The sequence below is a fragment of the Aquarana catesbeiana genome, linkage group LG08 (genome assembly GCF_042186555.1).
Source record: "Aquarana catesbeiana isolate 2022-GZ linkage group LG08, ASM4218655v1, whole genome shotgun sequence".
Lineage (NCBI taxonomy): Eukaryota > Metazoa > Chordata > Amphibia > Anura > Ranidae > Aquarana > Aquarana catesbeiana.
The window spans coordinates 260049665-260075720 of NC_133331.1; the positions used below are offsets into that span (position 1 = coordinate 260049665).

At 42.6% G+C, this 26056-nt stretch overlaps 1 protein-coding gene across 2 annotated transcripts in view; it reads right to left on the reverse strand.

Moving 5' to 3' along the window:
* Window positions 1-861: 861 nt before the first annotated feature.
* The window catches only part of LOC141105367 (proteoglycan 3-like), a 39505-nt gene continuing 14310 nt past the window's right edge, over window positions 862-26056 (reverse strand). The window contains exons 1-6 of one of the 2 annotated variants that reach the window (XM_073595232.1): window positions 14720-14778; window positions 14461-14517; window positions 11171-11406; window positions 7015-7149; window positions 2768-2873; window positions 862-1086 (exon numbers count right to left, since the gene is read on the reverse strand). In XM_073595232.1, coding sequence (XP_073451333.1) covers window positions 1028-1086; window positions 2768-2873; window positions 7015-7149; window positions 11171-11406; window positions 14461-14515 — 591 coding nt within the window. In that variant the 5' untranslated portion in view covers window positions 14516-14517; window positions 14720-14778 and the 3' untranslated portion in view covers window positions 862-1027. Of the gene's footprint in view, window positions 1087-2767; window positions 2874-7014; window positions 7150-11170; window positions 11407-14460; window positions 14518-14719; window positions 14779-26056 lie in introns of those variants that run through there. The other variant, XM_073595233.1, reaches the window with a different exon arrangement.

Consider the following 26056-nt stretch of genomic DNA (forward strand, 5'->3'; position numbering starts at 1 on the left):
GCAGGCCACTCAAGTTGCTTGCTTCAACTCGTGCTCGGAGCTTAGCTGCAAGGGAAGGTCACTTTAGTCTTCAAACAGGTATATGACAGTATCGAATAGCCATCATGTCAGAAACAAAAAGAAGTTATTCCCCACATAAGGCTCTGTGTCAGCAGATTGCAACCCTCAGCTGTGAAGGATGCTACTTTCAGTAAGAAGATCATCTGAGCAGAACCTGCCAGGTGCTTCCTCTGTGATAGACTCACCTAATAAGGAATGTCCATCTTTCACCTTAACTTTTTTGTTGCCTCCTCCAGAGCCCAGGGTTCCTACCGCTAAGCATATAGACCAGCGTAAATTCAGGGCCTTCAAGAATGCCTGTAAACTTTTTTCCCCTGCAGCCACAGATTTTCTCACTTGAGACTGTAAAAGTAGGCTTCATCATATCCCTCCTGGATATTAATAATTATAGGCAATAACACCAGAGAATGTTGATCTAGGGAATATCCAAATGTTTCCTGGAGGATCAGAAAAAAATCTTTCCCCTGTTGAAGCAAATTGTACCATGCTTTATAGGATAAACTGTGGGTATAGAATTCTGTATATGGATGTTTTCTATTTAAAATTCCATTAACTACTTGGCTCTACATAGAGGGGAGCAAGAAATACAATTTATTTTTTGCATGTTGAAAACTTTCTTCTTTGATGGCTAACTAAAAAGCAGAGTCATCTGATATTGCAGTAGCTCAGAAGCCCGGTTGTGTTGTAGGGAATAAAAGGTTGAACCTGGGGGTCAAAGCCAGGCAGACAGTATGTGTTATCAAGCTTAGATTTTTATGATAAACCAGCAAAACAATGACTTGTTGTTTTTAAATTTGTGGCTTTTAACAAAACACAGAAAACAATTCTAAATGCATTAATTATTTATTGCAAAATGTCTTGATTATCTGCTTTTAACTACATCTTCCCCTGCTTTATATACTACATGCTGATTTTTAATCTGGAACGTTGGAGATGGAGGTCAGAAGCCTTAGTAGATCCTTCACTCTTAGATGGTACAGACAAATGGCAGTGAAGTGAAACAGTTCAAAGAATACCATAGACCATCTGAAACACAAAACGGGACAGAGGTGTTAAGCAATATACAGTATACAGTATATGGTATGAGAAAAATCTTTCTTGAAAAAACATTTATAAACCCTTTCCCTACTATCTAAAATTAAAAGTTGAGAGTTGAGCTTTAATGATTTCCAGCCCAAAAATATTTTCAAGGAATTACCCACTTAAAGACCAGGCTTTTTTGTCACTTTTTGTTTGAAAAACTGAGCAAAAAATACTGATTTAAACACAATTTTTTGGAAAGAATACATTTTAATGATAAAAAGAAAAAAAAATAAACACAAAATATACCACAATTTTTTGTATAATATAAAAGATACTACTGCCAAGTAAACAGATACCTAATATTTAACGCTTTAAAATTGTGTACGCTCGTGGAATGGAGACAAACTACAGTACTTAAAAATTTCCATAGGTGACACTTTAAATGCAGTTTAGCTGTTTAGAGTTACAGGGAAGGTCTAGTGGTGGAATTATTGCTCTCCCTCTAACCTTCACGGCGATATCTCACATGTGTGGTGCGAACACCATTTACATATGAGTACGCAACTTACGTATACATTCGCTTCTGCGGGCGAGCATGGAGTGATGGGGTACGTTACCATTTTTTTCCTATTTATATTATTTTTTTATTTTTACACTTGAAAAGTTAACTTGGCAGCTCTCACCCTCCATTCCAAACTGTACTCCCCCCAATGTCATCCTCCTGCTGTCCACCCAAAGTTGTCCTGCCGCCAATGTCGGCTCGATGAAGATGACAGCAGTGAGGGCGGCTCCTAAGTTGCGGGACTGTGGCCGGTACGGATCGAACAGGGACTCGGTCCAGATCCGGACCACAGTCCGCCATTTAGTGATGTCTGCTCTAGGGTCTCTGCTTTAAAGAAAAATATAATGTTTTTGGTTCTAAGATATGTTCTAGCAAAAATTACTGACTGTTACATGTAAACAAAAAGTGCCAAAAAAAGGCCTGGTCTTCAAGCAGTTTGTAAAATGTATCTGCTTTTTCTGCACCACCCATTATATCACTGACTCACCTGCTACTCTCCAAGCCATTTTATTTTCCATTATACAGTGTCTGAGTTTAATGCTTTTGAGGCAACCCCTTGCGCCAAAGTAAAATGATGGCCTTCCATTATAAATATGTGCTGTAGCCCTTTTTTATAATTGTGTCCATGGTTACAATTGTTGCTTCATCTCCCTGCAAATTCCTGTTGATCCTGCTAGTGATATCCCCCTATATTTCCTATTGTGGTGTGGTAACAATACTGCACTGCTCCAGAGCTTAGAGCTGAGTTACCACTCTCATGTAGGCTGTGGCTGAGAAAAGAGCATAAGAGGTACAGATGAAGGAAGATTTGGCTCAATCAGGAGATGGAAAGGGATATTTTTGGTTTACTTTATAAAGCCTATAAATGACATAGTAAATGGATTTGGTACTGGTTTACTGGCAGTCTGTCCAGGCCCTCTCACTCTCTCCAGTATAACAGAAATGATCAATAATATAAAAATAAAATTTTGCAGTGAGACAGGGACTGCACTTGATGGGTGTTAAAGCATAATCTAGGACAAATAAGAATCCATGTTTGAATATATAGCCCCAATAAAGATGTCATAGAAAAATAAAGAAGCTCAATATTTGCTATTTTATTTTTTGTGTTTTTTTACTTACTTGACAAATTTATGGCCACACACCAGACTCCATGAGTTCGATACTGTCCACAAGCAAAGTTACTGTAGGGCAGTCTGCTCCCATTAACATTTACATAGTAAGAATACTATTAAAGAAAAATATATTTACAGTGTATTAGTTAGTTTGCAAGATAGACATTATACTAAAGGTAAACTCCACTGTCAGCTATAATTAATATCAATCTTCCATTGGTCCCAGAATCAATGTAACAATCCAGTCATCTCAAAAGATCCTTCTTTTCCCAACATGGAGCATGGTAGCTGCCTGGCACTGCTTCAATAAGTAGAAAACTGAACAAACATTCTTAAAGCAAAAAATTCTACTAGTGTATGGCCAGCTTAAAGTGATACTCAAGCTAAACATGTTTTTTACCTTAAAGTGTGAGTAAACTCCCATGGTTGACATTTACCTACAGTATCTCACAAAAGTGAGTACACCCCTCACATTTTTGTAAATATTTAATATTTTTACAATGTAAAGTAGTGAGTTTACAGCTTGCATAACAGTTTAAATTTGCTGTCCCCTCAAAATAACTCACACAGTCAATAATGTCTAAACCGCTGGCAACAAAAGTGAGTACACCCCTAAGTGAAAATGTCCAAATTGGGCCAATTAGCCATTTTCCCTCCCCGGTGTCATGTGACTCGTTAGTGTTACAAGGTCTCAGGTGTAAATGGGGAGCAGGTGTGTTACATTTGGTGTTATTGTTCTCACTCTCTCATACTGGTCACTGGAAATTCAACATGGCAACTTATAGCAAAGAACTCTCTGAGGAGCTAAAAAAAAGAATTGTTGCTTTACATAAAGATGGCCTAGGCTATAAGAAGATTGCCAAAACCCTGAAACTGAGCTTCAGCACAGTGGCCAAGACCATACAGCGGTTTAACAGGACAGGTTCCACTCAGAACAGGCCTCGCCATGGTCGACCAAAGAAGTTGAGTGCATGTGCTGAGCGTCATATCCATAGGTTGTCTTTGCAGTAATGCTGGCAGCACTCGTATGTCTATTTCCCAGAGGTTGACGGGGTGGGGGGTCAGCCTGTTAGTGCTCATACCATACACTACATCAGATTGGTCTGCATGGCTGTCGTCCCAGGAGGAAGCCTCTTCCAAAGATGAAGCACAAGAAAGCCCACATACAGTTTGCTAAAAACAAGCAGACTAAGGACACGGATTACTGGAACCATGTTCTGTGGTCTGATGAGACCAAGATAAACTTATTTAGTTCAGATGGTGCCAAGCATGTGTGGCTGCAACCAGGTGAGGAGTACAAAGACAAGTGTGTCTTGCCTACAGTCAAGCATGGTGGTGGGAGTATCATGGTCTGGGGCTGCATGAGTGCTGCCGGCACTAGTGAGCTACAGTTCATTGAGGGAACCATGAATGCCAACTTGTACTGTGACATACTGAAGCAGAGCATGATCCCCTCCCTTCAGAGACTGAGCCGTGGGGCAGTATTCCAACATGATAATGGCCCCAAACACACCTCCTGCTAAAGAAGCTGAGAGTAAAGGTGATGGACTGGCCAAGCATGTCTCCAGACCTAAACCCTATTGAGCATCTGTGGGGCATCCGCAAAGGGAAGGTGGAGGTGGCAAGGTCTCTAGCATCCACCAGCTCCGTGATGTTGTCATGGAGGAGTGGAAGAGGACTCCAGTGGCAAATTGTGAAGCTCTGGTGAACTCCATGCCCAAGGGGGTTAAGGTAGTGCTAGAAAATAATGGTGGCCACACAAAATATTGACACTTTGGGCCTAATTTGGACATTTTCACTTAGGGGTGTACTCACTTTTGTTGCCAGCGGTTTAGACATTAATGGCTGTGTGTTGAGTTATTTTGAGGGGACAATAAATTTACACTGTTATACAAGCTGTACACTCACTACTTTACATTGTAGCAAAGTGTCATTTCTTCAGTGTTGTCACATGAAAAGATATAATAAAATATTTACAAAAATGTGAGGGATGTACTCACTGTTGTGAGATACTGTATAGGTGAGCATATAATTAGGCTTACCTATAGGTACAGTAAATATCTCCTAAACGTGCACCTTTAGGAGATATTTACTTGTGAATGGGCCAGTGACATCACCTGTGCATGCACTTTGAAGGAACGACATGCCAGTGTGTTCTTTCAGATTCCTTTGCCATGTATAGCCGCTCCCACATGAGTGACGGCATCACAGCGCGGTCAATCAAACAGCCAGAGGACGCAAACCAGGAAGGAAGACCAGTTGAAGATGAAAGTCCTGTCAGTGGTGACAATGCATCACTGGAAGGCTTAGTTTTAAGGTAAGTTTCACATGATATGGTAGTATGCAATGCAAACTAGCACATTATAACTTTACCTGCAGGTTTAAAAAAAAAAAAAGAAGACAGTTTACTACCGCTTTAAGGTGTTACTTGCATTAAGGTTTAAAAGTTTTATACATCTCTGTCCTCCCCCTTCCCTGTGTGAAGGGGAAGAGAAGGGAGAAGAGATCCAGTGCTGTACATAGTTGCATCTTTTCTCTCCTTGCTTCCTCTTCCCACAGGGACTCAAACAGCCATTGGCTCCTGCTACTGTCAGTCTAATGCAGTGAGGAGGAAGCAGGGGGCGGGGCTAAGTCTATGGAGCCAGGACAGCTATGGAGCCAGGGCAGCATGGCTCCATAGACACACAGCTCGGGAGCGAGTATACACCGTGTGCCCCTACAGCAATCGGCTTGCTATGGGGACACGAAGAGGAGACAATATTGGGACCCAAGAAGAGGAGGTTCGGGGCGGCTCTGTACAATACCATCGCACAGAGCAAGTGAGTATACTATGTTTGTACAATGTTTACTTAAAGTGATACTAAAGTCTTTGTTATTTAAAAAAAAATTAAAAAAACACTCAGGCACAGAAATAGATCAAGATAAGAAAGTTATTTTTGTTTAGACACTAAAGTAAAAAAAAAAAAAAACACAAAGTAACAAAAAGTTTGAAAAGCTGCCAAGAAAAATGGACAAGGTGAGACTAGATAGATAGACAAACAGAATTCTAAGGTCATAAAGCACAACTAAACAAAGCTATTTTGGCCATACTTCTCCTGTGAGTCACAGGAGTGGATTTAGTTCTGCACTCCTGTGACCCAGGTTTAGTTGGCCAAAGCCCACTATCGGCTGACGCCACAGAGCCAGTCCAAGTTCTGCAGGGATCCCTACAATAATTCGGGATACTCCCAGATGCCTGACTGGCAGCTGGTTCAGCCTCTCAGCTCACTGCTGGGAACCCTTAGCAAGCTGCTCCTGTGAGCACTGAAGGGGCAGAGCAGAAAGCAAGTGACTGACAGTTACCACTCTCTGCTCACTGAAGACCGAAAAGTAAGCAATCAGCAGTCATGTGACCAATCATGGCAGGGAATAGATGCAGAATCCAATTAGGTGAGTATGATTGTTTGTTTTTTTGAAAGTTTGCACTTCTCTTGGTTCCAAAAACAATTACATTCAAATCATGTCTCTGGTGATAACAGTCACAGTTTCTAGGGTGTTTATGTCGGCTCTAAGCTGAACTGTTAATCCCTCAAATGGCTGGTTGCTTAGCTGATCACATGTACAGCACCATGGCACATCTAAACAAAGGCTAAGATGGCACCGTTGTCTTGTTGAGATGGTGATCCTTGACCATTAAAAAAAAAGTGTGATCAGACAGATCTACAAATATTTAGGGAAATTAAAAAAGGAATAGAACCTAGTGATGGGCTTAACATGTGAAAAGAAAAATGATTTAAAGATTCTGCTACAACCCTACTTGCTATGAAGAAGCTATGACCGCAAAAATGAAATAAAAACTACAGTATTTAGAATTTATTAGTCATGTGGTTTTAATTAGGGTGTAGTTCCAATTGTGTTCCAAAAAATGAATAGGAGATCTTCAGTAGGAAACCTTTAAAATCACAAGAAGACCTTTTAAGATACAGGAGGCAGGAAACTGATGAAGGTCGTTTTCTGCAAAAATACTATATGCACACAAGGCTAAGTAACCATTTTTAAATCCTATTCATTATTGATTGTTGTGTCCTGCCTGTAGGTTGTCTTTGAGTACCAAATTAATTTCTTGTTTTTTGGGGATTTTAAATTTAAGAGGATAATGTTCATCCTTTCAAGTGTTTGAATTAGAAAGCCTTTTGATTCCTTTTGTTCCTCCTCTCTGTAACAGAGAGATTGAGTAGTTTTTCTTATAGTATGATAATGTAAACTGTCACTTACATTGGAAGGTTTCAACACACCAATCCATGCATAATGCTGGTTTGGACATGCTCTCTGTGCAACACATCTGATCTGATTATTGGCCCACACATTAGAAATTGAACTCAGGTTCCCTCTGCGGCACACACAGGAATACTATAGAAGAAGTGGAAAAGGATAATGAATATATCAGTTCATGTGAACACATCATTACTGAGCCATGTATGTCAAAAAGAAAAAAAACAACATTGTTAACAATCAATTATACTCTATATGACCAAAAGTTTGAGGTCACCTGACCATCATACCTAAAATATGCCCAAAGGTATGAAAATACCCCTTTAAATGATTAAGTTATTTCCAGTGAATAGTATTGTTAATACTACAGCATATATTTTTGACAATTGTGTGATTTTAATTTTGTAGCAACAATTCCAATGTGACTGTGCCCTGTGCACAAAACCAGCTCCAAAAAGACATGATGACATGGTTTGGCCAGGTTGGCATAGAGAAACTTGAGGGTGCTGTACAGAACCTTGAAATCAACCCTATTAAATGCTTCTGTGAAGAATCGGACCACTGATGAAGAGCCAGAACTTCTCATCCAATGTCAATATTGACCTCACAATATTCCTTTTCCTGAATGGACAGAAATTCCAATAGAGACACACCCCTAAATGTTGTGGAAAGCCTACTAACAAAAGTAAAGGTTGTTGTAGCTGCAAATAGGGGGCTCACATACGGTATAATGGTCAGGTGTCCACAAACGTCTAAGGGGTGACAAATATGTTTATAGAATCCCTCCATATATGTGACCTTAGCTTGATGTTTAGGGCCAAGTAGCAACAAATTTGTCAGCACATGTTTGAAGAACCAAGGTAAAAGTTTCTTTTTAACTGAGTTTCACACTTTGGAGCATTCCTTTAACAAATGCATTCCGATTAGGAGACTGTGAGAAAATGTAGTATAATGTCATTGACCTTTCCTAAGAGGAATATAACTCAAAATATTGAAACAAAAGGGTCAGATTCCTATCAATTACTGTATATATCCGTTATTCTATGAACTTTTTTGATAACCTCGTATTTTATTAGAAAAAATCACTTGACCTTCGGCTGAATATTTTAAAAAGCATTTAAATTGAAAGCAATTCTATGACAGAACATTTTGTGACAGACCGAAAACAAAAAACGACGAAGGCACGGAAATGGGGATACGATTCATGTTAATGTTCCATGGGTTTGAGGTGAATTGTATGCGTTTGTGATTCACTTAGGAGAGTTTTTTTTAACCATAATACCATAATGGCTTTTGAACTATGGCCAGCAGGCCTAGAAGGGCCAATAAGGGGCATTTTGGATAAATCAGCCCCCTCACTATTAAAGGGGGGCACAGAGCAGCCATAGTAAATTTGAAGCTGATGCAGGGAAAGCATAGAGAAAGCTAATAAACTGCATAGGGAGAGATTAGGGTCAGCTGGGAAACTGTTCTTTGGATATAGGAGTGTTAGCTCCTACACCAATTAACCCATTTCTGCCTTTTTGTCTTTCATGTTATCTTGTAGATGATTTGAGGACAACTGTCACTTTTATCTGCTGTTCTACCCATAGCAATTTTTTTGTGCAAAGCTTCCTTTAAAAAAAAATGGCCTTTGTTTCAGGGGTGGTATTTTAGAGTTTGTATTTCCTTGGTGTGTTTTTATATGTTAATTTGATTAGAGAATTTCCTGACCATCTGTTCTTTAAGATATTTTTTGTTTGCAGCACACCTCTGTATGATGTAGTACGCTCCTAGTCAGGCGCTATGCTGTCAGCTAAATGTTGTTGTTTTTGAACTCCTCTGTAATCAGTGAACTGATCAGGGTCCCACAGGTTGCAGGATTGTTTGACCCTCCCTGCCTTCTGGAGAGTTCCAGAACATAGCAGTGGAGCAGATCGAAGGAGTAACCTGAATATGTTTGGGGTCTCAGCCAATCCCTGGAGAGGCGTGACCAATAGGTGGCTGCAAAGCACATAAATAATCTGGGGAAGGCTGGGTCTTGTCCAGGAGAAGTTCCCAGCCTGGAGGGCTACTGCCCTCTCAGGCAGCCCAGCTGACATTTACCAAGAGTTCATTGAGGTCCCAGCTATGCTAAAGCTGAGGGGCTTATTTACTAAGAACATCTGAAGTTAAAAAAGGGGGATTTGCACCTAGGATTTGGTCTGGAGAGTCCACTAAGGAAATGTCTACCTAACACAGCAGGTAGGCATCCCAGTACCTAAGGACTTGTGAATAGAGACCTGAGAGCAGGATCTGGGTAACTGCTGTTGCTGTTAACCCCTGGTGCACTAATACTAAGGCTTGGCTGGCCTTGAACATTACTTATGGTATTCTAGTGCTGTCCATTCCCTGAGCTGTTGTTAAACGGACTGTCCTAAGAAGTAGCTGCAGAAGTGAAGAGTGTCCTGTTATTACTGTTCAGCATACTGGAGTATCCCACAGATCCATGCCCTATCCAAGATTTTTGAGCAATAAATACAGAAAAAAGCAATCCTTATGCCCCGTACACACGATCAGACTTTCCGACAACTTGTGTATGCTCCATCAAACATTTGTTGTCGGACTTTCCACCAACAAATGTTGGCTAGCAGGTTCTCAAATTTTCCACCAACAAAACTTTGTTGTCGGACTTTCCGATCGCGTGTACACAAGTCCGTTGCATGAAATTTCATGCATGCTTGGAATCAAGTACGAACTGGAAGTGTTCGGTCTTGTAAAACTAGCGTTCGTAATGGAGACATCACGTACGTCTTGTACGTCACTACGTTCGTAATTGTTGGCCAACATTTGTGTGACCGTGTGTATGCAAGACAAGTTAGAGCCAACATCCTTCGAACAATATCCTAATTCTTATAGTAAAACTGCAGCTTGTACTTTTTATCTTTAGTAAATCTGGGCCTAGTGTTGCAATTTATAATTTTCCTGCTGCTGGACAATTTTATCCTGCTATATATCTGCAGTCTCCTAATTCCTAATAAATCCTTGATAGTAATTAATACAGGACAGAAATTGGCCCGTAATTTGCTGTGGCTGTCCCTTTTTCTGCAAATGCAAAGCTGTCCTTTATCTATTTGCTGGTGAAAGTTGGCATATTGCCATTTGAAGAAAAAGCATAGGTAACTGCTAAAGTTATCTGAAAAAAGTTTTTTTTTTAAAACTGAAATAAATCAGAATGGGTTCTGTTGTATGAAAGCGAAGCTAATTTTAAAATAAAATTCACAACAAAATATGTCAGTATACGTTGTCAAGTGACTCCACGTACAGTTAGGTTTTGTGAATTCTCAATGTTGCTGTCCAAGCCGAATGAAAAGATATTCTCCCTTCCATATAGCATTTAAAAAAATACATTGGTACATGTCCCCCATGGCAGTGTTGAGCCTCCTATGCCTTTTTCACAGAAATTATTAGTCTTAAAAATGGCCAGAATATAACAATATTTGCCCTTCAAAAGGAATCGCCTCTTAGTTCAGGTTTGCTGAATTTCTAGCATGATTTGGTGAAACCTTGGCAAATTGAACCCAGGCAGATTCACCCATCACTATTCATAAAGTCTTGTTTATAGATCAATTCCAATTTGAAGTTTAAATTTATTATCAGAGAGCTGATTTAAAAAATGAATATATTTGTGTACCTTCTACTATCCCCTCCGTGACTATGTATAGCACCCAGCCACAAAACTGCTTTGCAACCTACTGTGGGGTGAACAATGATTAAGAACCATGGTCACTATTGAGAAGAGACAATAAGGTGGAAATATTAGGTGAGGACCTATTTTAGCCATAATATCACAAAACTTTATCAAGCATGATCTTTAAAAACTTGTAGAAATGACATATGAGAAGCCAGGGCCTAACTAAACCTAGTAGGTTCCCTCCATAACTAAAATCACCTTTGGGTTAACCATCAATTTACTTTGTTATTTACTTTATTTTCTTTGCTTATACTGAAATGATCTTATAGTCACAAAAGTGGCTTTTAGTCTGGGTTGTAAAATGTTGCAGATTGGTTTCTATTTTTGTGCTGCCACCCATCCTCTGTGCCCTCTTGTATGCCACCTCATCCTCCCACCTATCTATTTCATATTGTTCTGTGTCTAATAAAAATTGTGGGAAAAAACTTCTCTAAGATTTTCACTAACCGCAGCCCACGCAAACTTTTTGAGGCAGTTGAAAGCTTGATAGGAACAGGTACTTTTGTCTGGACAAACATCACCAAATCTTTTATTTATTTCTATAGAGACATTGTGGCATTTCCCCAACAGGCAGTCATTTAAATGGGTTGTCTCCAGGGTATCAGGCATGTCACCGTAATTCTCTTGGCCATTTGGATCCTCTATTTCATCTTGAGACATCGAGTCATCTTGAGAGCAATCATCTTAAGAAAAAAATATTTGTAAACCATTTTAACGTTTTAAATGTAAGTTTGAATTTTCATTGCTGCAGGCAAGACTAGAGCTACACCCCGAGCTAACCCCCATTTATACAAATACTTTTAAGCGTGTACTTTTTAAACATAAAATATGTTTAACAAATCGTGATGTTTAAAGGAAGATTGATGAAATGCATCAGGAAAAGGCTGTTTTTTTGTTGGAGACATTACAGTATGCAGTCAATGCATTGATTTTTAAAAATTAAAAAAAATACTGCAAGAAGAGCTAATTGGAGTATAGCTGATTTTTTTTTTTCTATTTTCAAAAGGGCCGGTCTGTAAAGGCTGACACCCAGGTTGTCCATGTGCAGGAGGCCAGCCTTGATTGGAACAATGGATCTGTGTGTTTCAGTATTTTTTTGTGTTTGATTAAGGCCTCCTAAACACTATTCATTGCCTTAATGCACCTGTCTGGAGTTCTGCCACCTCCGGCGCTGGCCCTGTGCTTTCCATTCACTACTGTGACTTCTAAATGCAGAAGCCTTGCTTCTGTGCATAGAAGTGACAGCAATCCTGTCCGGACCACTGCACTGAACCCTCCCCGGGCACAGCTGGTGTACCCTGTACCTAGCACCCACCTGATCTCTGCACCCTGTTAAACTCTGCATCCCATACCTAGCACCTTGCTGAACCCTGCACCCGGTACCCTATCACCCTATTAACCACTTCCCGCCCGTCGTACGTCATATGACGTCCTTGACTTTGAGCGGGTATATCTGAATGATGCCTGCAGCTACAGGCATCATTCAGATTTTGGCTTTTTCAGCCAGCGATTCCCTACACCATAAGAATGATCATAGTGGCTGTTCTACTTGCTTGATCGTTCTTACTGGGACGTCCTCCCCTCCCGCCACCCTCTGGTGCTTCTACCTAGTCACTGCTTCCATCGGTGAGTCAGAAACAGGATCAGCTGGCCCCGGAAGTTTACCATAGAGATTTCTGGCGGACCAGATGGTCGCCGTAGTCTCTATGATCGTTCGGAGGCCGGGCGTGATGTTATGATGTCACGCCCGGGCCTCTGCATTCAAACAAACGGCGCCGCCTCGGCTGGGAAGCCGAGATCGTTTTTTTTTTTAATTTCAGGCTTCCCAGCCTAGAGGTGAGATGTGGAGTCTTTTTAAACCCATATCTCACTGTAAAGAGGACTGATCATGCCATATTCCTATTACAAGGGATGTTTACATTCCTTTTAATAGGAATAAAAGTGATCAAATTTTTTTTTTTTTAAAGTGTCAAACTAAAAAAATAAAAGTAAAATTAACAATAAAAAAAAAGCGCCCCTGTCCCCGTGTGCTCGCACGCAGAATCGAACACATACGTAAGTCCCGCCCACATATGAAAACGGTGTTCAAACCACACATGTGAGGTATCACTGCGAACGTTAGAGCGAGAGCAATAGATTTAGCCCTAGATCTCCTCTGTAACTTGTTGTGTAAAATTTTTAAAGCCTATGGGGATTTTTAAGCACCGAAGTTTGGTGCCGTTCCACGAGCGCGTGCAATTTTAAAGCGTGACATGTTAGGCATCTATTTACTCAGCAAAACTTTATCTTTCACATTATGCACAAAAATTGGGCTAACTTTACTATTTTTGTTTTTTTTTTAAGCACATGACTTTTTTTTTCTAAAAAAAACACGTTCGAAAAATTGCTGCGCAAATACCGTGCGAGATAAAAAGTTGCAACAACTGCCATTGTATTCTCTAGGGTCTTTGCTAAAAAAAAAACATATATAATGTTTGGGGGTTCTATGTAATTTTCTAGCAAAAAAATTATGATTCTTACATATAGGAGAGAAATGTCAGAATTGGCCTGGGTGGCAAGTGGTTAAACTCTGCATCCCATACCTAGCACCCTACTGATCCCTGCACCCTGTACCTTGCACCCTCCAGAACTTTGCACTCTGTATGTAGCACCCTCCTGATATTTATAGCCCCTTTAGGACCCTCCCACACCCAGTAGCTGTGACGTGCTCAACCCCCCTCCCCCCTACCCTAGGGGATGGTGAGAACAAAAATCCCTGCTTAACACAATACATTTCCATATACTAAGGTGTACTGTATTAAAGTGTATGTCCATCCAAATTGTTTGGACTAGGACTAGAACCCTTCTCAAGTTTTTACTGCTATCTAAGGCCTCTTAGAATTTCACTATATGTCCACTGGGACCCACCTATCATTTCTGAGAGACACAGAACTGTGGTCTGACAATGTAAACAAGGCATAACCCCATTCTGTTAGTAGGGGAGGTAGAGATCCTGTGTTTCTGCTAAGCAGGAACACTGATCTCTGCCTTCTCACAGTAAAAGCACACCCCCCATAGTTAGAAAGCACTCATTAGGAACTCATTAGGAACACATTTAACCCTTTGATCGCCCCTAATGTAAACCCCTACTTTGCCAGTGTCATCAGTACAGTGACAATGCATATTTTTAGCACTGATCACTGTATTGGTGTCACTGGTCCTCAAAAAAAGGGTCACTTAGTGTACAATTTGTCCGCTACAATGTCGCAGTCCCGCTAAAAGTTGCTGATCACCGCCATTACTAGTAAAAAAATAAATAAAAGTTCTGTAAATCTATCCCATAACTTTTGTGAAACCAATCAATAAAAGCTTATTGGAATTTTTTTACCAAAATTATGTAGCAGAATACATATTGGCTGAAATTGATGAAAAAAATAAATTTTTACATTTCAAATTGTTGTTGTTTTTTTTTTTTTTTGTTTATAGCGCAAAAAATAAAAACCGCAGAGGTGATCAAATACCACCAAAAGAAAACTCTATTCGTGGGGAAAAAAAGGATATAAATTTTATTTGGGTAAAGCATTGCACAACCAGTTAAAGTAACACAGTGTTGTATCAAAAATGGCCTGGTCATGAAGGGGGTTAAACCTTCCAGAGCTCAAGTGGTTAAGCAATAAAAAGTTTAAACATTTTCTCCCTAAAAATGAACATTTTTACCCTCAAATTTCTTATACGGATATATTAGATTGTCAGCTCACCTGGTTCCTGGGCATAGATGGTTCCCAACAAAAGGAGCAGAAGTAGATGATACATGTCTGTACAAGCAAAAAAGTCTGGTTATGTCAAAGTATTTACTATATTTTTTTACAGCAGGGGAAAAAAAGGAAAAGCTTGGTTGACCCCAGAGACCAATTTTTAATGAGAAAAGTCATCACTTTAGGAATCACCTCATATTTTCTTTTTTCTTTCCTCCAAGTTTTGTTCTTTAGAACAAAACTTAGAGAAAATTGTGTTTACCTTTTTGTCAATGATGGGTCAATAGGCTCTTTCTGCATCCAAATGCTTCTTCATCTCTTGGATACCTCGGTGTTCCTTTTATATACATACATCAGAAGCTGTGGTTTATTATCTTTTAAACCACGATTATACAATAGTATAAAAAGTGCAATGAATGATGCAAGGTGTTATGGTAATCTCCCAAAACAGTTTTCATCAATTACACAATTACAACTGTCAGCCTTGTATCAGTGACTGTTGTCTTCTTCCATTGTAGAGGTGTTCTGGCATGGTACCTAGCACTGCCTTAAATGTGTTAATGTGGATTCTCTTCAATAGTTTGATAATATTTAAAGGGGTTAATCCACACAAAACAAATATTTCCAGTTTTGGTAGATGTTGGTGAGTTAAACCATCTGACAATTTCTTTTATCTTTTGGGGACTTTATTGTTGAGATCTCTGAGCTGAGTTCCTTTATTTGTGCACCTGTTACATCCATTATGAGGGGCTCCCACCAACGTCCATTATGAGGGGCTCCTACAAATGTCCATTATGAGGGGCTCCCACCAACGTCCATTATGAGGGGCTCCTACCAATGTCCATTATGAGGGACTCTCACCAACGTCCATTATGAGGGGCTCCCACCAACGTCCATTATGAGGGGCTCCCACCAACATCCATTATGAGGGGCTCCCACCAACGTCCATTATGAGGGGCTCCCACCAACGTCCATTATGAGGCGGCTCCCACCAACGTCCATTATGAGGGGCTCCTACCAACATCCATTATGAGGGGCTCCCACCAACGTCCATTATGAGGGGCTCCCACCAACGTCCATTATGAGGCGGCTCCCACCAACATCCATTATGAGGGGCTCCCACCAACATCCATTATGATGGGTTTCCACCATGACTGCTAGATTTTTATTTATTTTATATTATAGGGAAGAAAACAAAGGTGGACAGGAACACTCAAATCTCCCAAGGAACAGGAATTTTTTTATAATAATATCAACACTGTAAAAGTTTGGATTTCCAAATGTCTTTGAATTGGATGCCATCTGCTTGCATCTATTTTTCGTCCAATCCTATTTTGAGCAAAATATTTTTATATTCAAAATCACATGTTTTAAAATATAACCTTTGACCCAGGTAGTAATAAAGAAAGTACAGTCAGGTCCATAAATATTGGGACATTGACACAATTCTAATCTTTTCGGCTCTATACACCACCACAATTGATTAGAAATGAAACAAACAAGATGTGCTTTAACTGCAGACTTTCAGCTTTAATTTGGGGGTATTTACATCCAAATCAGGTGAACGATGTAGGAATTACAACAGTATGTATATGTGCCTCCCACTTTTTAAGGGACCAAAAGTAATGGGACAGATTGACAATCATCCATCAAACTTTCACTTTTTAATACTTGGTTGCAAATCCTTTGCAGTCAATTACAGCCTGAAGTCTGGAACGCATAGACATTACTAGACGCTGGGTTTCATCCCTGGTGATGCTCTGCCGGGCCTCTACTGCAACTGTCTTCAGTTCCTGCTTGTTCTTGGGGCATTTTCCCTTCAGTTTTGTCTTCAGCAAGTGAAATGCATGCTCAATCGGATTCAGGTCAGGTGATTGACTTGGCCATTTCCCTTAAAAAACTCTTTGGTTGCTTTCGCAGTATGCTTCGGGTCATTGTCCATCTGCACTGTGAAGCGCCGTCCAATGAGTTCTGAATATGAGCAGATAATATTGACCGAAACACTTCAGAATTCAGGAAGAATCCCATAGTAGCTCAGGAGCCGTAAAAAAGAAAAAGGCAGGCGTCTTTTTTTATTTGCTCGAGTTTCTACAAATTGTCATGGACTTAAGATAGTAAGTATAAAATATTGGAAGATGTCATACTGACCTGTTCAGAGCAATGGTTTTGTGAATTGTAGCATACAAAGATCTGATAATACACAGATGTGGATAAAGCCACATAGAGAACAGTCCTTAACCACTTCAGCCCTGGAAGGTTTACCCCCCTTCATGACCAGGCCATTTTTTTGCGATACGGCACTGAGTCGCTTTAACTGACAATTGCGCGGTCATGCAATGCTGTACCCAAATAAAATTTATGTCCTTTTTTCCCACAAATAGAGCTTTCTTTTGGTATTTGATCACCTCTGTGGTTTTTATTTTTTGCGCTATTTTTTGCGCTAGAAACAAAGAACGACCGAAAATTTGGAAAAAAACAATATTTTTTACCTTCTGCTCTAAAACACATCCCAAAAAAAAAAAAAAAAATCTTCATCAGTTTAGGACAATATATATTCTGCTACATATTTTTGGTGAAAAAAAAAAAAAACAATAATCATATAATGATTGGTTTGTGCAAAGGTTATAGTGTCCACAAACCATTGGATATTTTTATTTAATTATTTATTTTAACTTTTTTTTACTAGTAATGGCTGCTATCAGCAAAGTATATCAGGACTGCAATATTGCGGTGGAAAAATAGGACACCTAACTTACACTTTTGATTTTTTGGGGGGACCAGTGACATTATTACAGTGATCAGTGCTAAAAATATGCACTGACACTGGCAGGGAAAAAGTTAACATCAGGTGCGATCAAAGGGTTAAATGTGTGCCTAGGGAGTGCTTTCTAACTGTGGGGGAGGTGCTTTTTCTACTTAAAGACACGGATCAGCGTTTATGCTTCACAGGAACACAGGATCCATGTCTTCTGTACACACAGAATGACAGTCTGCCTATGTAAACAAGGCAGAGTACTGAATGATCAGCGGGTCCATGGGACCCGCTGATCAGCTCCCGCTATATAAAATCACAGCGGGAGTGAGCTGCCGATGGCGCATTTTCGTGTCCAAAACCTGGAAGTGCAGAATCACCTATACCTGGCCTTTGCATGTTGGTGGTGCCAACACACTGTAACCCTATAGAGCAGGGATATGCAATTAGCGGGCCTCCAGCTGTTGCAGAGCTACAAGTCCCATGAAGCATAGCAAGACTCTCACAGCCACAAGCATGACACCCAGAGGCAGAGGCATGATGGGACTTGTAGTTTTGCAACAATTGGAGGCCTGTTAATTGCATATCTCTGCTATAAAGGTACTCTTAATGAAAGCAAGAATTGGCCTTGCTGTCAAAAATTGAAATTATATGCACTTGTCAAACAGTGGCGGAAAAATTGGGCTTTGGGTGTTGGTGGTGGACAAGGAGGCAAAATAAGCCACTCTAGCAACTGCAGGGGGCTGCGCACTAGTCTCTGCTTGGGTGATGGAGGATGAGGAGGGTTTATTAAACCAGTCCACCACCTCTGCATGCTGTGGCTGGATAACACAGGCAGCATCACTAAATAGAGGAAATGATGCCCTGCCTGAGGACTGACTACGTCCATCTTTGCCTGTGGACACAGACACTGCTGGCCTCCTTAATGTGCCATGGGAATATCTGCCTCTCCTTGTTGACCTCCCAGACAAGATGGAGGGGGGGCTTATTAACAAAATAAAATAAAGATGTGTAAATGTTTATGTGGATGCACTTTAATCAAGGGAAAGTGGTGTTTGGCGCACTTTAACATGAGTACTCATTACACAGACACACTCCACTAATGCACTGAAATATACTGCACTGAAATATACTGCTTTAAACGTACAATAACGGACAAAAATATACTGCGGTAAGCCTAAAATAACGCACTGAAATGTAGTGTGTTAGTGCACATTTAATACAGTATCACACTACAATATACTGCGTTAAATGTGCACTAATGCACTGCAATATACTACAGGAAACCTGCCCTGACAAAATAAACTGACACTAAAGTAAAAATGAACGGCAGTACTACACTAACACTGCACTATTACTAGATTCACACTAAACTGACACTCTACAGTCACAATAGAATCACAATAGCACTATAGTACACTAATTCACTAGTAGAAATGAACAAAGCCCCCCGTTCTATCTTTCTCCATGCCAGTATCACACTGCACATGGCTACAATGGGAAGAATATTTTTATAGTGTGGGGTGGGACTAAGAGCAATGAGCCATGATTGGATAGAGTCATCATCTCAGTGTCCAGTCATGGCTCTGACAGTGCTATGTGCCCTGATTGGGCAAAGCTTTCATTGCTTCAGCCAGTCGGGGCTTCCAATGCACTCAGCGATGGCGCAGTGCATTGTGGTCATTTGGTGGGCCAAACAAAGGGTCGAATGCCCCGATAATTTGGGTGTTAGTCCAATGGGTGAACAGCCAATGTGTCAGGAACGGTGTCATCTCCGGTTTCTCCTGCTGGTGGCACTATTACATTCAGCACCAAAAGGGTGTAATTCCAGTGGCCACCAGCGGGGTCTCCCTGCCTGGACTGCAGACTTGCCATCAAGCACACCTGTCATGGTTTTGCTGGACTATATAAACCCGCCCTGAACTAACCTCCAGTGCTTCAGTATTCCTCTGCTAAGCCCTTGTCCCTGCCAGTACCTGCTCTTGTTCCAGCCTGTTCCTGTTTGTTCCTGAACCCCGTTTGTGTATCCTGACCTTGTACCCTGTTTCCTGTTCCCTACTCCTTGGTCTGCTTCATTATTACTGTTTTCTGTTCCCTTGTCGCTTTGGCCCATGCCTTATTTTTTATTTCATGTTGGTTTCCTTGCTTGTGTATTATATTAGTTAGATAGATAGTTAGGTGGGTTTTGGGGTTTGCTGTGTTTTCACCATTTACTTGTTTTGGTTTGCTGTCTTGTTTTCACGTGTGTCTTTATCATTGACAATAAACATACTTTCTTTATTTACTCGTTTGTCCCTGATTCCTTGGTGCAACCCAGCGATCTGATCACCTGCATGGGATGTTGTGTATAACATTCCCTGACACAATGTCTGGCTGGAACTCATACTCGGGCCGAACCATTCGCTCAACTCTATGCGGTGTGCATGAGGCCTCACATGTTAGTGAGGGACAAAGTCTGAAAAAAGATGGAGTTCAGCTTAACCACTTCCCTCCCGTGGCCGGCAAATGACGGCTAGGTGGCGCGGCTCTCGTTTTGGGTGGATGTCAAATGACGGCCCTCCAGAAAAAAAATCGTAATTACACGCCCCTGTTAAACAGGGGCTGAAAAATTGTGCCTTAGGCACTGGTGGTGGCACCCAGAACCAAAAATGTTCTTACAAGCTATCAGCGTGATGATTGAGGAGGAAGAGGATAATTACTCAGGGATAGTCACTCAGCATCAGCATAGGCAGTCTTTGAAGGGATCTGAGATTTCAAAAAAATTATTCGGTTACATCAGCATCAGGTGCTTGGTAGCTGGCGGTGATCCAAGACTCATTCATTTTTATGAAGGTCAGTCGATCGACCGAGTCAGTGGACAGACGCACCCTGTGATCGGTTACCACGCCTCCAGCAGCACTGAATGTGCGTTCCGAAAGAACGCTGGATGCAGGACAGGCCAGTAGCTCAATTGCATACTGTGCAAGCTCTGGCCAGTGATCCATCCTCAAGACCCAGTAACCCAGAGGATTTTCGGTGGGAAAGGTGTCCAAGTCTGATCTTGCCCCTAGGTATTCCTGCACCATGTAAAACAGACGCTGGCGATGGTTGCTGGAACCGATCATACCTTGGGGCTGCGGACCAAAAAATTGTCTGAACGCATCGGTCAGACGGCCACCTTCTCCACCGCTCCTTCTTTGACTGACCGAAGCCTCAGCAACACGTTGTCCAGAAACAGGAGTTTGTAACCTCCCAGTCTCTGGGAACGCGTTGCACAGACCTTTCTGCAAGGCCTCCCGAAGATGTTTCATCCTCTGCTCCCTCTGCGATGGCAAGATAAGGTCCGCAACCTTACCCTTGTAACGTGGATCAAGGAGGGTTGCCAGCCAGTATTGGTCCTTCTCCTTGATACCACGAATACGAGGATCCTTACGCAGGCTTTGCAGGATCAGGGAGGCCATGCAGCGTAGGTTTGCTGAGGCATTCGGTCCGGAGTCCTCTGGGTCACTAAGGACGACATGGTCCGCAGCCACCTCCTCCCAGCCACGTACAAGTCCATGTGTTTCTTGGGACTGATCCCTTAAAGACTGCTGCTGATGCTGAGTGCCAGGCTCCACCTCCATACTGACACAATCTTCCTCCTCCTCCTCCTCCTCTTCCTCCTCGTCCTCTTCCTGTGTGATCGGCGGGCACGCAGGAACACTGTCTGGATAAAGGGGGCCTTGAGAGCTAAGGAAGTCCTCCTCTTCCTGCCTCTGTTCTGCCTCAAGTGCCCTGTCCATTATTCCACGCAGCGTGTGCTCCAACAGGTGGACAAGGGGGACAGTGTCACTGATGCATGCACTGTCACTGCTCACCATCCTCGTGGCCTCCTCAAATGGTGACAGGACAGTGCATGCATCCCTGATCATGGCCCACTGGCGTGGGGAAAAAAAAACAAGCTCCCCTGACCCTGTCCTGGTGCCATAGTCGCACAGGTACTCATTGATGGCCCTCTGCTGCGTGTGCAGCCGCTGCAGCATGGCCAACGTTGAGTTCCCCTGGTGGGCACGTCACAGATTAGGCGGTTCTTGGGCAGGTTAAACTCCTTTTGGAGGTCCGTCAGCCGAGCACTGGCATTATATGACCGGCGGAAATGCACACAGACTTTCCTGGCCTGCCTCAGGACATCCTGTAAGCCCGGGTACCTGCCCAAGAACCGCTGCACCACCAAGTTAAGGACGTGAGCCAAACAGGGCACATGGGTCATTTGTCCCTGTCGGAGGGCAGAGAGGAGGTTGGTGCCATTGTCGCAAACCACCATTCCTGCCTTAAGTTGGCGTGGCGTCAACCACCTCTGAACCTGCCCCTGCAGAGCTGACAGAACCTCTGCCCCAGTGTGGCTCCTGTCCCCCAAGCACACCAGCTCAAGCACCGCATGGCATCTTTTGGCCTGCGTACTTGCGTAGCCCCTTGAATGACTACGGAGCACCGCTGGTTCCGAGGAAGAGGCCATGGAGGAAGAAGAAGAGGAGGGGGTGGAGGAGAGAGGTGTGTCACAATCATTAGCATTTTGGAGGCGTGGTGGCAGAACAACCTCCAACACTACTGCACCTTGTCCTGCATCCTTCCCAGCTGCCAGCAGAGTCACCCAATGCGCCGTGAAACTTAGGTAACGTCCCTGTCCATGCCTGCTGGACCATGAGTCAGCGGTAATATGCACCTTACCGCTGACCGCCCTGTCCAGCGAGGCATGGACATTGCCTTCCACATGCTGGTAGAGAGCCGGAATCGCCTTCCGTGAGAAAAAGTGGCGTTTGGGTACCTGCCACTGAGGAACTGCACATTCCACAAACTCACGGAAGGGGGCAGAGTCTACCAACTGAAAAGGCAGCAGTTGAAGTGCTAGCAATTTTGCCAAGCTAGCATTCAACCGCTGGGCATGTGGATGGCTGGGAGCAAACTTCTTTCGGCGGTGCAGCAGCTGGGGCAGGGAAATTTGCCTGGTACAATCTGACGTCGGTGTACCAAAATCAGATTGCCCACAAGTACGTGGCTGTGACACACCTAATTCTACACCTTCATTCTCCTCAGTGCAGGTCTCAGAGAGGACTGAAGGTCTAGTGGGGTTGGAAATCTCAGCTGATGAGGAGCAAGCAGAGGTCCTCTTTGTTCTTTGGTGTGGGTCTTTTAGATACGCTTGCCAACGAACTGCATGGCGGGTCAACATATGTCTTGTCAAGCATGTGGTACCCAAGCGGGAGATGTTTTGGCCACGCGAGATACGCTTGAGACATATGTTGCAAATAGCAGTGGTGCGATCTGATGCACTCGTCTCAAAAAAGGCCCACACCAAAGAACTTTTTGAATAACGCGCAGAGACTGCAGCGCCCTGCACATGTGGAGCTTTGGGGTGTGATGCAGTCAATGTGCTGCCCTTAGGCTGGCCCCTGGAGGGCATCCTGCCTCGTTGGTGATGTGCCGCCTCCTCCTCCTCCTCCTCCTCCTCTCTCCTATCAGGCACCCACGTTGAGTCAGTGACCTCATCATCCCCTCCCTCCTCATCACTGGAGCAAACCTGGCAGTATGCTGCAGCAGGGGGAGCATGACTGCCAGATTGCTGTCCTTCTTGGGCACCCCCTCTGTCCGTGCTCGTGTTACTGCCTTCATCGAGCTCAGTATCATCATCAGAGCCTTCCAAACGCTGGGCATCCTCCTGGAGCATGTACCCAACACTGTGGTCAAACAGTTCGAGGGACTCCTCAGGAGGACATGGTGGGGCTAGGGAAGGAGTCACTGATGACATTGAGCCGAGGGAAGAGGCCGCTGCTTTGCCAGACAAAGTACCCTGGGCATGGGTGAGAGAGGATGAGGAGGATGAGGACGGCTTGGTCATCCACTCGACCAAGTCTTCCGCATGTTGCGGCTCAACATGGCCAGCTGCCGAAAAAAAGGCCAAGCGTGTCCCATGGCCACGTGCTGATGAGGATGCACTGTCTCCACGACCAGCACTAGACACAGAGCCTGCTTGCCCTCTCTTATTGGCTTGTGACTGTCTGCCTCTCCTTCTTGGCCTTCCAGACATACTAATGGCCTGTAGCTGCACTTACCTGGGAGATATATATATATATATATATATATATATGTACTGATACTGCAGCTAGCAAAATCAACTGCCTGCCTGTAGTATGAGAACACCACCAACCTTCTACAGGTAGCTTTAGCTGAACACTGTGAGGTGGACGCACCCCACTAACTTGTAGGTTTAGCAGAACACTGTGAGCAAGACGCACTGCACTAACTGTAAATAGTCTAGCTGCCTGACTGTGGTACTAATAGGATCAAAAGAACACCAGCAATTTTCTTTAAAATACTGTAACAAGACAAGCCTGCCTGTCAGTAAGAAGATAACAGGAACGGATCTAGCTGAACACTGTGAGCAGGACGCACCCCACTAGCTTGTAGGTTTAGCTGAACACTGTGAGGTGGACGCACCCCACTAACTTGTAGGTTTAGCTGAACACTGTGAGCAGGACGCACCCCACTAACTTGTAGGTTTAGCAGAACACTGTGAGCAGGACGCACTGCACTAACTGTAAATAGTCTAGCTGCCTGACTGTGGTACTAATAGGATCAAAAGAACACCAGCAATTTTCTTTAAAATACTGTAACAAGACAAGCCTGCCTGTCAGTAAGAAGATAACAGGAACGGATCTAGCTGAACACTGTGAGCAGGACGCACCCCACTAGCTTGTAGGTTTAGCTGAACACTGTGAGGTGGACGCACCCCACTAACTTGTAGGTTTAGCTGAACACTGTGAGCAGGACGCACCCCACTAACTTGTAGGTTTAGCAGAACACAGTGCAGTGCGTCCTGCTCACAGTATAATATTGAATTTGTTTAATCTTACGTTTTTTGTAACTTACTTGACAAATTCATGGCCACGCACCAGGTTCCACATGTTCGATACTGTCCCAAAGCAAAGTTGATGTAGGCCAGTCTGCTTCCATCAGCATTTATATAGGAACAAGACTATTAAACAAAAATATATATTTTTACAGTATGTTTGTTAGTGAGCAAGAAATAAATTATTCCTACAGATAAACTCCACTATTAGCTATATTTAATATAAATCCCCCTTTGGTTCCATAATCAATGTAAAAGTCAAGTAATCTCAAAAGATCCTCCTACTATTCCTAACACAGAACATGGTACAGTAGCTACTTCAATAAGCAGAAAACCACACCATCTTTCTTAAAACACAAAATTCTACTAGTTTATGGCCAGCTTAGGTGATCCTTGTACAAACACTCAGGCACAGAAATAGATCAAGATAGGAATGTGTTTCCAAAGCAAGCAATGTCTTTTCTTGTATTAAGAGAGATATGGACTCCAGAGAGAGAGATATCATTGTTCCCCTGTACAAATCATTAGTAAGACCTCATTTGGAATATGCAGTTCAGTTTTGGGCACCAGTTCTCAAAAGAATATCTGGGAACTGGAGAAAGTGCAGAGAAGGGCAACCAAACTGATAAGAGGCATGGAGGAGCTCAGCTATGAGGAAAGATTATAGGAACTAAATGTATTCTCTCTTGAGAAGAGGAGATTAAGGGGGAATATGATCAACATGTACAAATACATACAGCGCCTTGAAAAAGTATTCATACCCCTTGACATTTTCCACATTTTGCCATGTTACAACCAAAAACGTAAATGTATTTTATTGGGATTTTATGTGATAGACCAATACACAGTGGCACATAATTGGGAAGTGGAAGGAAAATGATATATGGTTTTAAAAAGTTTTTACAATAAATATGTGAAAAGTGTGGCGTGCATTTGTATTCAGCCCCCTTTACTCTGATACCCTTAATTAAAATCTAGTGGAACCAATTGCCTTCAGAAGTCACCTAATTAGTAAATCCAGTCCACCTTTGTGTAATTTAATCTCAATATAAACACAGCTGTTCTGTGAAGCCCTCAGAGGTTTGTTAGAGAACCTTAGTAAACAAACAGAATCATGAATGCCAAGGAACACACCAGACAGGTCAGGGATAAAGTTGTGGAGAAGTTTAAAGAAGGGTTAGGCTATAAAAAAAATATCCCAATGCTTTGAACATCTCATGGAGCATTGTTCAATCCATCAACCGAAAATGGAAAGAGTATGACACAACTGCAAACCTAGCAAGACATGGCCATCCACCTAAACTGACAGGCTGGGCAAGGAGAGCATTAATTAGAGAAGCAGCCCATGGTAACTCTCTAGGAGCTGCAGAGATCCACAGCTCAGGTGGGAGAATCTGTCCACAGGACAACTATTAGTCGTGCACTCCACAAATCTGGCTTTTATGGAACAGTGGTAAGAAGAATGCCATTGTTGAAAGAAAGCCATAAGAATTCCCATTTGCAGTTTGCGAGAAGCCATGTGGGGGACACAGCAAACAAGTGGAAGAAGGTGCTCTGGTCAGATGAGACCAAGATTGACCTTTTTGGCCTAAAAGTAAAACGCTATGTGTGGCTGAAAACTAACACTGCACATCACCCTGTGTCAGGAAATGTTCCATCCGCTGGTAAGACCTGTTATTTGGCATGCAGTACTGAGGTCCACCAGCAGGTGTCTCCTGGCAGTTTGGAACTGTCAGGAGAGCTTTTCCCTGTTTATAATATATCATCTTTGGGCCGCAGTACTGGCGTCCACCAGCGGATGGATCCTGGCAGTGTGGAGCAGACAGTACCTCCTACAATCAGGTGTCACTTGAGGCCAATCATAGGCCTATAAATACCTGGCAAACATTCACATGTTTGCCTTGATTTCTTCATTGCCTCCTGACCTGCTAGCAATCTGATCCTGTGCCCTGAACCTGATCCTGTCCCGGACCCTATCCTGT